Source organism: Balearica regulorum, chromosome 4 (genome assembly GCF_011004875.1).
Source record: "Balearica regulorum gibbericeps isolate bBalReg1 chromosome 4, bBalReg1.pri, whole genome shotgun sequence".
NCBI lineage: Eukaryota > Metazoa > Chordata > Aves > Gruiformes > Gruidae > Balearica > Balearica regulorum.
Genome location: NC_046187.1, coordinates 1325608 through 1338143, shown reverse-complemented (window position 1 = coordinate 1338143; position 12536 = coordinate 1325608). Strand labels below are relative to the sequence as shown.

Sequence of the window (12536 nt, the reverse complement as noted above, 5' to 3'; positions counted from 1 at the left end):
ACGCTCCCTTCTCGCTGAGAGCCCTCAGGGTATCCACATCCACCTTTCTGGTTCTCGGCTATAGACCATTTCCAGACAAACGCTAAAAAACAACGCACAGCATCACGGGAACAGAACCCCTCTGCCAAAGGACGGAGTAAAGCCATCTACAGCAAAGAAGCCTTTTTGGTCTGAACGCCGTGATAAAGAAGAAACCAGCTACAGCCATGTGGCTTTGACACCAACTAACCAGATGGCTCTGAGTTACAAAAAGGTAGCTGCTGCTCTGACTCCCTCTGACCGAACGGGAGAAGATGGGAAGACGCTGAAGACATTAAGACCCTCGAAGGACTGCCCGAATCCCAAACAACATCCAAAGATTCTGAGGTGGGACTTGTTGCTTAGATCTTTATTGTCTCACTGACCTTCATATATCACAAACTGCGATTTAGAAATTCCTGAACCATTTGCCTCAGCTCTTGCGTGCTCCGGCTAACCTTCCCTGAAATCTGCTAAGGCTTCCATGGGTCCGACACACGTACAAACAAAGCCTGTGAGCGCACCAAGGACTGGAGAGGAAAGAGGTGCTGGATTTGCCGAAGCAGACCCAGAAGGTCCATCGTCACGTAGGCGCTGTGTGTAACCGTGCTCTGAGCCTGCCCGCCTTGCCGGCCAAGCGGCTCCAGCGCAGCAACGTCGTGCTGAGCCCAGGGCCGCTACCGCAACAGCTCGGTCAGTCGGCACCGTTCGCTCCGTCGCACAACGCAGACGCACCAGCTAGATGTGAACGACCTTGCTGGGTACCAAAAGCAGAGTACCTTTGGCGGCAGTGAGCCTGCATGGCTCAGGCCTCTGCTGGTCCCCAACCGCTGCGCCAGACTGCCGTCACCACCGTGGACTTACCTTCCGGGAGACTAATAAAAGCCTGACAGGATTTTATTCGAAATGGCTGTCAATTCCTACCTGCCTCTTCAGAGCCAAATTCCAAACCCACACCAAATGATTGAAGTCAGTGAGGACTGGCAACGAGGGACTGCTCGATTCCTCTCTGTTTAATATTTGTATCTAGTCTGAGTTCTGGGTGTCGTATGTAGTTGCTCTTGTTCTTCTCAAGCCCTTTTAAGTTCCAAGAACACGTGAGCACTAAGTACAAACAGGAATTTGAGAAGCTGAGAGATGTGGAAAAAAAGGCAGAGGTCTGAAGGGGAATGGAGCTGCTCTCTCATCCTCAGCTCATACTGTCAAAAACCTCAACGTTCACTACGTGATGTGTTGGCTTGTAAGGATTTGTATAATAGTAAAAGGGGGGGGGGGGAACGTACAAGCAAATGGATTAAACTACACAATAACTGTTCTCAGATGGACCAACCGCATCATCTTCAAGACGGAGGGGAATCCTCGGATACGTCAAAATATGTCCCATCAAGACAAATGCCTTCAAACTGCATTAATTGCAACCAGAATAAGGAGGAAAACAGTTATCAGTCATTGACACAATTGAACTAATACTCAGAAAGACATAGGACCCAAACTTTAACCACAAGTTGCATGGACAGGCGAGCCTTAATAACTGCTGAGAAGATTCAGGTCATACGAGAATTTCTATTAACATCTCATGTCCCATAATATCTTACCAACTTATGCAGAGCTCAGACTTTTTTCCACCTAAACAAAGCACAGACTTTGCCCTTGGTTTAAGGAAGGAAACCCCAAGCATTTTGCAACGTTTCTTGATGAGAACACTTCGTGGCCGAGTTCTGTCCTCCCAGCTGAAAGCACACGCGCGCTGCTCTTGGCAGAGAAACTGCGTGTATGACTCTGACGGCGTATTGCAGCAAAATGCTTAATCACTTTCTTTTCAAACAGCTCGGTCAAGACAGCCTCTTTCAAAAGCTACCGCAGGCTAGAGCTACCCGGAACAGATTGGTAAGCAGTAGCAGAGGGGTACCGTACCTTCTGTGTGGACATCGGGGAGCACTGCGGTGGGATGCTGCGCTACCGCTGATCGCCTGTACACCATGTGGACTCTTCCCTTTTCCTCTTCCATTTGCTTTCCTCTTTCCAAAGGCTCAATGAAGTATTCATCCTTATCAGTTCTTATCATTCCAGCCTGGTGAGGAAGAGAGAAAGCATGCCGACATGTCATTTGAGAGCCTCAAGACCCGCCCCGATGCTTTAAAAACAAATACCAGGAGGGGCGAAGCACGCAACACTCAGCACGTTCCTGTGCTGTAAGACCCGGATGACCACCGGGATTCCTTCGCACGGACTTCTCGCCCGAGCCGGTATCTCTCTGTGCTCTGGGGACGTTCATCTGGCTGACGCCTCTGTTCAAAAGCACGAAGAGAAGGTCTTGTATGAGACACATACCCCCCTCCAAAAACACACCTAAGACCAGAGTCCTGGAGGAGTTTACCGCTTCTACGTCATGCGCAGCCATGCTGTAACCTAAGCACGGCACGCTGAGCACCGCGTACTGCAACATTCTGCTAATCCTTACCCCACAGATATCTGAACCCTTTGCGGCTCGGGCACTTCATTTTACGTCATGAAAATCAGCAGAAGCCGTACGGTTTCCTATCTAAATGCACACATACCGTTCCACCCTGTAGGTGCTGACAATTCTTCAAGCCCCTGTCTCTGTATCTCTTCTGCTGGTAAAAGCTGCAGGTCGGGTGTGCAGACTAGGCAGATTTATGCTGGCGATTACCACAATTAAACTCACTGGAGTAAATCATACCTGCCTAAGTCCAGTTTAAAGGAAGAGACTCACACTCAGGAGGAAAAATTTCTTTGCTGGCACTTGAAGATAAATCTGAGTAAGTAACAGTGAAGGAAATCTGGCAATACACTCAAGGAAACAGCCACTTAAAACCCTGCTTATGTCTAAGCGCAGCAAGAGTAAACTTCTTCCAGCCCGGCCAGCAAAAGCAAGAACATGATGTAGGGGAGAAACGGACACAGAATATTTGAAAATAGTGGCCACGTTGGCCGGCGTGTCTGAGCAAATGCCCCACAGCCCACCTACGGAAAAACTCCTGCAAACTTTTTGCTCCTGAGTTGAGGCGCGAGCTCTGCTCAGCTGAACCCCAAGGCGTGCGAAAGCTCCTGTTTCCGTCCCGCCTGCACCCGCTCCACACGCGAGCTGAGGCCTCCTACGTGAATATAATAAATATAGTACAATATAATGTAGTATATGCCTCCAGTTCCAGCTGACACTTGCTCGCCATCAGCCCAGCGGTGCGTCGGTTTTTGCCATGCACCGCAGAAACCCCTATTCGAGAGCTCGGTTACCGTAAGGGTGTAACTGCAGATTTCACTCCGGGTCAGGCAGGAATTGCAGCTACGGCTTCGACTGCAGCCAGAGGCACCCGCAGCACGAAACACCACCACAACACGAACCCAAAGGGCACGGTCCTGATGGATCTGCAACCTGCTCCAGGAGGAGCCACGGTTCCAATCCTACGCTCCAGCTCAGAACGCCAGCAAACCTAGCTATGGCAACGCTACGCAGGTATTTTATTTTTTTTGCAACGAAGAGAGATTATCATAGTCCAAGCTTAGATAATTTGTCAAATACAAGTAGACAGACTTGTGAAGGTATATGACAGAGTATAACAATTAGTATTTTAATAAAAACACTCAAAATGTCACGAACAGTACGCTTCAGCACAAGCTTTCCAGGCTCTGTGTGTTTTCTTACATCTACACTCAAACTTTCAGTTAATGAATTTCTTCAAATATTGGCTAAAGTACATAAATCAAAATACTACCTTCTTCCTTTGTTGTCATTCTGTGAGTAGCAGTAATAAGTGAGAGTTTTGGTCGAATAACTCAGGTTAGCGTCACAAGTCAGTTTTTCACGTGGCTAGTAGCCGTAATTAGGCTGGGAATTAACAAGTTCCCTTTGCAAGTTAATGGCTTAGTTGCTTGCCATTTTTCTGAGCAAAACTACGTTTCGTACCTACGGTTGCTATGTTACCGGTGTAGGAGACCTTGTCTTGGCATAAAGATTATTTTGTAAATAACCCGTTTTCTAAGAAGCTGTTGCCTGTGAGTCAAAAGCAGTTCTATCCAAAAGCTGCGCTCGGTGCAAACCCGAAGCTCGGCTTCGCTTTCCAGCTCCAACGTGTATGCTTTTGCTCGTCTGTGTTAAATCCACAAAGAAAAAGCCACAATTATATTTTTGAGAATGGGTGTGCCCTGCTGCAAAAGGAATATAAGAATAATCCGCAAGCATCAAGAGCGGTTTCCATTTGCACAACTCTCCCTAAAACTCTCTGACAGACCTAACGCATTCCACCCCCCTAAAGCCGCAACTCGTCGTCTGCTCCTCAGAAGCCTCCCAACTTCAGAGGCGCCGACAGCCCGGCCGTACCAATGCGAGAGAGAAGCTGCTGCTATGTGCAAAGCCTAATGACTCATTTCGAGGAACCGTGCCCAGAGCAAACGTCCCGTTTCACCTCATCACGCCGTTCACGAGGGAGAACCAATGCCAACTGACGAGGGGCGACCCGCGGGATGGGAGGCGTGGGTTCGGGGTGCCCCGGGTTCGGGGTGCCCCGTCCTCACAGACACAGCGGGCAGAGCCGAGCGGCGCCGGCCAAGCGCCAGGCTCGTCCCCGGCAGCCACAGCCCCGCGCATCACCCATAGGATCGGGCCCTGGCCCTTCCCCAGGCTGGGTCCCTCCTCCGTCAGGCGCTCTCCCATTCCCACCTTTTCCTGCCTTTACAACAGCTTTTAGGGATGATTATTTATGCAGACATAAGGTGTGTCCCTACCTTTTGGTCATCTTCACGGTAGCGGCTGAGCCCACCGATTTCAGCGGATCTGAACTGCGTCGAGGGGAATCGCGCCCATCATCCTCAACAAACCTGACGCCACTTCTCCGCAACGTTCGCCAGCGGAGCCCAAGGGCTGGCTTTGCAACCGGCGCTGCCTGCCGCGGCGTTCCTGGAGAGCGGCGTCTCCCGCAGACCCAGCGCGACAGCAGCGACCTCACCGCCCGAATTAAACCTACGCGCTGCCCAGCTGCGCGCACAGACCCCTTTCCGCACGCGGCAACGCGTTTCTGGGAAGAACGGTGCCCCTGAGTCCCAGGAGAGGAGAGGAGAGGAGAGGAGAATTACAGCGGAGACCGACCGGGCACTCCTGGCTCTGCAGTCACGGCTCCAAACCTGATGAGGACAAATCTCTTCCTCACCCTTCTGCCGCCGCCTTCTCCTTGCTTCGTTTGCGGGGATGGCTTTGTATCGCCTGCGTGGACGCTGAATCCATTTCACGTGCTTTTGAATAATTAATTTGCCCACGCTTCCGAGATGCTCACCCTTGCTGTGCTTCACTGTGGAGCAAACAGCACAAATACTAACGTTCTGTCTGACACTCAATACGGAAGAGTTGAAATCACTACCGTGGCGTTATCTCACAAAGCTTGCTGTAAAAGACGGCAAACAATTCTTTATAAATGTAGAATTTTTCCCCCTTTATTATTTTATTAGAGTTAACAGGGACAGTTTTGGTCCATTTTAACAGCCTACAGACAAGCATGAATGCAGAATCCAGCTTGCTTTCCGTTCTTTTTTTTTTTTCCTTCCCAAAATTTCCTCAATAAAATGAGCTTGAAGTTTTCCAATTGAATGGAGAAAGAGGGGCATAAGCGGGAATTTTTTCTTCAAGCAAATCTTCGCTGTAAACTCCACCGTCGACCCAGCATTTTCTCCCCCGCCAGCCAGCAGGTGTTCAGAGCACATATTTTTAAAGGCTCACTTGGAGAGAAGACTGCGGTGGATTTTCAAGAAAGAAGTATGTAGTGGAAATATTTTTCTTCCACAAAAGCACATTTATGGAGCAATACAGGAAAGCATAGTCTGAAATCTTGGAATGCCATTAATTTTACTGCTTTTCCTCGTAAATTAACAACGTTCAACATTTCCATCAACCGAAAGACGCAGTTTGAAATTTGCGCTTCTGCGAAGTTTATCTACAACTGTCCTCGTGATTCTTCCAAGGGGACAAGGGGAACGCGACGCAGCTCCCCAAAGCGACAAGAAGCCTTTGTGGCCCGGCGGCTGGACGGGAACCCGCCTGTCCGCAGCCCCATCCCAGCCCTGGCCGAGGCTCGGGGGAAGCGGATTCACCTCTCAGCTTTCCCGCAGACTCACTTCTCCCGTTTTCCAGCGGGCAGCAAATTCCCCTCCCCGAGGGGTGCCAGAGGGGAAACCTGTCCCGCACCGCGCGAGCCCCCGCCTTGCTGCCCGACGTCTCTGGGTGCCTTGAAACGACTCCCCACCACTAACGCAGCTCCCTTCGTCGCCCTCCATCCGGCAGTAACGGTGCGCAGCAAACTGAGGGAAAACCTCCCTGCCGAATTGAAGCGATGCAGGAGCCAGCCCTGCCTCCGTCGGGAGGACGAGGTACCTGGGAGCACGGCCAAATCTCGCCTGGCACAGGCAGCCCACCTAGGAGGGCGTCCCGGAGGACAGCAAACGGTGCATTCTGGCCTGGGAAATCCACCGATAAAGCAAAGCCTGGAAAAATGCGCCCCCCCCTTCCCCCCCCCTAAATGCAAAAAGACGCAGACAATAATAAGGGAATTACAAACAATATAAAGCCTTGAGAAAATAACCTACAAGGGCAGGTTAAACTAAGGAATCACTTACTGAGCCAAAATCAACAGCGTTTAAGGGGGAACACGATTCCGTATAAATATGCACGGGGTATGAGGTGCAGGGGAGGAAAGAGCCGCTCATTCAGAGAGCGCGGCACAGAACGGTGCCGGACCCTGAAGAATGGACACATTTACCTGCAGCAGGAGCGTAAACGTCACGGGTGGGACTTTCAAAAGTATTTTAGGAAGTTAAACGCCCCATTTCTAGCGGTTTGCAATAAGGGCGAGCCATTTAATTCTCAGGTGTGTTCGGAAAGGCCACCCTCAAATGCCGGCAAGCGAAGGGCTTTGTTCAGCGGGGCAGCAGCCACACTCCGCCATTACCAAGCCGGGCGGTAACGCTCGCCACCGAGCAGGAAACGCCGTGGCTTGCTGAAGTCTACAGCGCCTTTACTTTAGAAATCATACCTACGACAGAATATCCCCATCCCAGCTACCATCCCATGTGCCATGCAACGAGGTCAGTAAATGCTGGTCTCTGGTGCCCTCCTCTCATCCAAGTCCTGTTTTTTCCCTTCTTTCTGTCCTGACAGCCTGGACGTGGTGCCCCCAGACACGAAACCTGCTTTTTCTCATGCAACTCTCTCTACAAAACACTCACTTGCCTAATCACCTATGGAAAAAGCTTGACAAAAGTTAGATTTCTCAAGTGCTGAGACTACTATCTCCTGTACTCATCACCTTGTCTTGGTCTTCCCACCTCCTGTCCTGTCGGTACCTGCTCCCTCCCGCCTCTCGCCGCGCTCCGTGAGCCGCTCACGGCAGCCGCTGTCGTCATGACCCGTGTGTCACGGCATCGAGCGCGGTCGGGTACCCGTCCCCACGGTACGTGCTGGTACAAACCACGCAAACCGCGCGCTGCCGGGTGAGACCAGCTGTGTCTGCCCACGAAGGCTAGAAAAGAACTCTGCACAACTACAGAGCGGTGACCAGCATGACCCATGGAAGCCCAGCCTGGTTTGGGTGGGAAGGGACCCCATGGGCAGGGACACCCTCCACTAGCCCAGGTTGCCCAAAGCCCCATCCAACCTGGCCTTGAACACTGCCAGGGAGCCAGGGGCAGCCACAGCTTCTCCTTATTTTCAGTGAAAATGCTCTCATCCCAGTGTTCTTGTGGCTTTGCGATTATTTTCATCTGTGTATGCACTTAGCTTCACAATATTCTATTTCAGCTGGTATCTGTATTTTGAAAAGCCTGCATTTTTCTATGACATAATCAATCTACCACAGAGAAGGTAATAACATAAATTATGTTTTTGAACCATCCTTAGTGTCCTTGTACTACAAAGAAATTGTTTTTAAAACACCGACATGATACTGTGGGGAACTGAGGCGTTAATTAGCAGCTATTTCTCCTAAGCCGACTTTGAACGGTGAGAGAACTGAACACGGAAGGCTGCTTTAAGCAAATCAGAAAGATAATATCAAAATATTTGCAGACTGTGACACGGCTGCTCCCTGACTGCTGTGGCAGGCACGGGATGATGTGTAAAGACTCGGAGCAGTTCTGTTCCAAGCTGGTTTTGGTTTCGTAGGCTGCTCGCATCTGGTTTCTCCCTCTCTCTTGAGTTTTGGGGGTTTTTTTTGGTGATTGTTTTTTGTTTTTTTTTAAACTCTCTTCATTTTTAACCTAGGTGAGACAGAAGTGAGATCCCACCCTAGAACGTCCCTTGCAAGGATAAACTGTTTCTGGCACCACGCGTGCTCTCTGTGCGTCGATGAAGACGCAGAGCCTTCGCGCCACACGCGATAAAGGAGCTCAAGTCCTTCAGCGGACCCTAAGGGAAAGCTGCGCCTATTTGACGTGGCTTGCCACGAACCATCACCCAGGCTTTAGCCAAAAGCTGAGCGCTCCGCCTGAACACCCGTGACAGACCTGCTTTATCCGCGGCCGAGGCACAGGACACGACCATCTAAAAAACATCAGTCATCCGACGGATAACCGATTACACGGCACCGCGAGGGATACATCGTCAACAGAGCTTCACTGCGTCGCCCTGCACGGGACTCTTCGTCTGTACGACAGGCAGCTTTTGTCTGGCTTGGGATAGGCACACCCTTCTGTAACACAGCGAGTAATTCCGAAATACCACGTCCTGTGTCTTTACTGGGAACATTTGAAACAGGGGAGATTAAAAGCTTAAAAAATTGAAATTTCGTATCACATTCACGGCTCTGCATGGAGTAGGCTGTCAATAACAGAAGCAGCAGATCAGTAAGCAGGCTGGAGTTTGCTCAGCAGCAGGAGGTTGTCTGTATGAACTCGGGCTGCAGTGACAGTCCTTGGGGAGAAACCAGCAAGAAAACAATCAGCGATAAGCACGGGGATCCGAGGATGCAAAAATCACCTTCCTTCTGAAGGAAGTTCTGACTTGGGGCCCTTGGGTAGGTGCGAACGCGGAGTAATACAAACGGGCGATGCAGTGGGACGCTACCCAGGAGGGAAGCAGAAACGAGAGGACAACGTGCGGGAGCAGGCACGCGTGAAAGAGCCAGACAGTTCTTTCCAGTCCAAGGGCAGCCAAGAATTCAGGGAAAACTGCCTGCACGAGACAGCCCCCCTGCTTTAGGGCAGAGACTCTGCTCAGGAGGACCAATCTGCTTGCCTGCAGGAGTAAGATCTAAGTGCAGCGACGGCAACCGGCATGGGCAAACGCGGCGACGAGTTCTGTCTGCAAGATGTACGGTAAGACTTCAGAGCCTGCGGCTCGCGAGGTCAACCGTCCTCCGAGTGCGAGCAAAGGCACTGCAACGACCGAGGTACGGCGAGCAGGGCCCAAACACACCGAGGTCTGTGAAATCACACACTCCACCGTTCCGTCAGCGCGTGTGACAGCTACGACGGACTGCAGCTCGTATTCAAAGAGGAAGCAAGCCCGCTTAGAAAGAGGTTCCTCCACCATCTTGACGTCTGTCCTTAAAAACAGGGAAGGGCTCTCTGGCTTTATGTGACAAAAGACAGGGCCTCTCAGGCTGCTATCCATTGGTCAACGCGACGTCTCAGCCCTCCTGCCGTGACTGGTGCAATTGCCGTCTGCTCCAAACCCGGGAGGCTTCCCCAGGTGGAACAGCGTAGGCAACCGAGGCCTCAGACACGCTCGCTCTGCAGGGAAGGAAGAGGAAGAGGAGGATACTGGCAGCAGCGAGTCAGAGAGGATCAAGACAAGGGGTGACATATTGTCCAAGCTTGCAAAAATGCAAAGGAATTACTCCCCTCCTCCTGGAGATGTCTCCAAATCTCGTTTTTTTTTTCTTGTTGGTTTTTTTCCCTTCCATTCTTCAAAGCCTGTGGTGGGGGCAGAAGAGGGCTTCATGTGACTGAGAGCAGCTGAGCATCGCTCTCCCTCATGGAGACCCGCAGAGGTGCTATATAACCAAGAGGGACCCGGCCTCAGCCACGTCTTCTTCACTCCACCAGCGTTTTCTAAGAGTACCCAAGACGGACTGCCGAGACCTACGCAGTAATAAATGAATCAATGGCCACACGTGCCTTAACAATGAAATGCAGGACTGGGCACAGTGTCCGAAGTGGGACACCCGAATCCATTCTCACTTGGGGCCACAAATCGCTTGTTCGGCTCGCAACGAAATCCCATAAAAGATTCTCCACGTGTGATAAGTTAAAATCAGAAAGTCACTCGCGCTGACCCGAGCAGTTTCAGCTAGCATCATCGTTTATTTCACCAACCACCACCGCCGACCGAGCCAGAACCGCAGCGAAAGGACTCGGCGGTGAAAGCAACGCAAAGCCGGCACCTCCCAGAAAACGCGTTCTTCTGGCCACGCTACGGCTGAAACTGGAAAACGTTTCCAGGGCTCTCCCCCCAGCCCTCTTACTTCTCCCTTTTTCCCCGTCAGACAATCACAGGTGGCTGACAGCTCTATCCCGCCGCTAACTAAATAGAAGCCCTATTGAAAAGCATCAAGAGCTCTGTGTTCCCTCAATTTAATATCCCAGCACCGGCCAAGCAGACACTGCGCCCTGCCAAGACAAACACGTGGGGCTTGGCGAAAGGGGAGGGGGGCAGTTTCTGGAGACAGCCCTCCAGTCTAAACTTCTTAAGGAGTCGATATAAACACGCTTTTATAAAAAAGGTGCTGCCTCGTCTAAAAACACAGATTCAGCCCAAAAACACTACTACCTTTCACCCTCTCTGTTAGTTTAAGGTGTGTTCAGCTCAATGACTGTGCAAAACCTGCGTCACGGCTACCTGCCGCTCGCTTTTTTAATCCAAAGATGAAAACTTTTTGGAGCCGCACCGAACACTGCTTGATTTATTGGAAGAAAAATAAAAGCCAAGAAGGATGCTTTGCCTGCAGCACATTTCCCTTTGCCTGCCTCCACCAAAACAGAGCTACACCGGGTGGGAACTGATGGTAAGTTTCCTACCAGCGCAGCTCCAGGCTGGAACCTTCAATTCACTGGGCGGGTATCATTTCCCATGCCACGGGAGATCCATACTCAGTCAAGAATCAACTGAGTCTCTGGGTTTCTCCTGCAAAAATATTCTAGAAACTTCTGAAGTTGTAGAGTTTGCCCCTCGATGCCCCTCTTGAGTTCGTGACTATCAACCGGAGCGTTATTCTCCAGAACTCCTCCACGCGCCGAGCACGCACGCCTCTACTGAGGTACGAGCGCCGAACAAAATGCCCCGCGGCGTTAGGTCACGGCAGCTCAGTGTTACGAGGGCAGGCTGTCGCCTCGCAGTACGCGGACGGCGTCTTCCTTCAGCCTCTGCTGCAAACAGGTCTCGAGGATCGGGCAAGGCAAGTTGACGGGGAGCCCTGCCTGCACCCGTCACTCCGCGGGCAGGGACCCAGACACCCCAGCGTGGAGCCAGCCTGGGGAGCATCACGGTTTTGAGAGACTTAAGGACACACATTAACAAAAAAGGGATTTAGTGGTGGACTTGGCAGTGTTAGATTAACGGTTGGACTCGATGATCCTAAAGGTCTTTTCCAACCTAAAGGACTCTGACTGCAAATCAAGCCACCGCCTTGCCGGAATAGCTGCGTATCGCTGACCTGCGCAGCCACCTCCGGACACCCGCGGGGACCAGGAGTCAAACTGTAGCAGAGAACTGATCACAGGAACAAAGTGGTAACAGTGATAAAAAAGGAATATCGGCATACGGTACAGTCTACCATTAACCTCAGCTGGCCACTAGAAGCGCATTTGGGTGGTCCTGTGGCTCCCTCTGTGAGCTAGCACGGATGCACACGTATTGCGCTCATACCAACGCAGGTCCACCACCCGCTGGGGTTACGTCTGTGACAGCATGCCTACAGATACCTTTCTGACAGCACAGGTACACCTTCCTGCTAGAGAAAAGACTGGGCAGATGAGGCGTCTCCCTTTCTAGCTTCCCAAAGCACTGGTTTGCAGTCAGTACCCACAATATTAGCGCTCTGTACCAAACAAAACCCGTTAGCTCAGTCGTCCGTGTAACACCTCACAGCACGTGTCATAAATCTCAATTCAGTGAGATTCCTTGGACAGAGGGAGTCCGGTACCTTCACTCGTACGGATGAGTCCCGTTCCGCGTACACAGCACACACCTGGCAAACTGGGGAGGAGTTCCCCTTCGGCTCGTAATGCTAGTGAGATATCGGTAACACTTACCTCCTTTTTGCTCCTTTCCCATTTATTCCACTCTCTGTAGTTACAGCTTGCCTACCTCACAGAGGTCAACATATATAATGATTAATCAAAATAAAGTGAAAGCAATGGAGTATTACCCATTTTCTTCTATTTATGACACTTGCAAGTAACTGAGACTCATCGATCTGTATTATTTTATCACAACGTCATGTACAACATACAGTACCCATCTGATAAAAGTGGCTACAGATGATTTCAAAATTATGTAAAGCGCGGACAAGATGTGA

The 12536-nt window shown here is 51.0% G+C and overlaps 1 protein-coding gene across 5 annotated transcripts in view; it reads right to left on the bottom strand.

Annotated features, from left to right (window-relative positions):
• ADAMTS3 (ADAM metallopeptidase with thrombospondin type 1 motif 3) overlaps nucleotides 1-12536 on the bottom strand; it is a 104970-nt gene that overhangs the window by 66015 nt on the left and 26419 nt on the right. For all 5 annotated transcript variants that reach the window (XM_075750842.1, XM_075750843.1, XM_075750844.1 and 2 more), the window contains one exon: nucleotides 1933-2089. In XM_075750842.1, the coding sequence (XP_075606957.1) occupies nucleotides 1933-2089 (157 nt within the window). The remainder of the gene's footprint in view (nucleotides 1-1932; nucleotides 2090-12536) is intronic.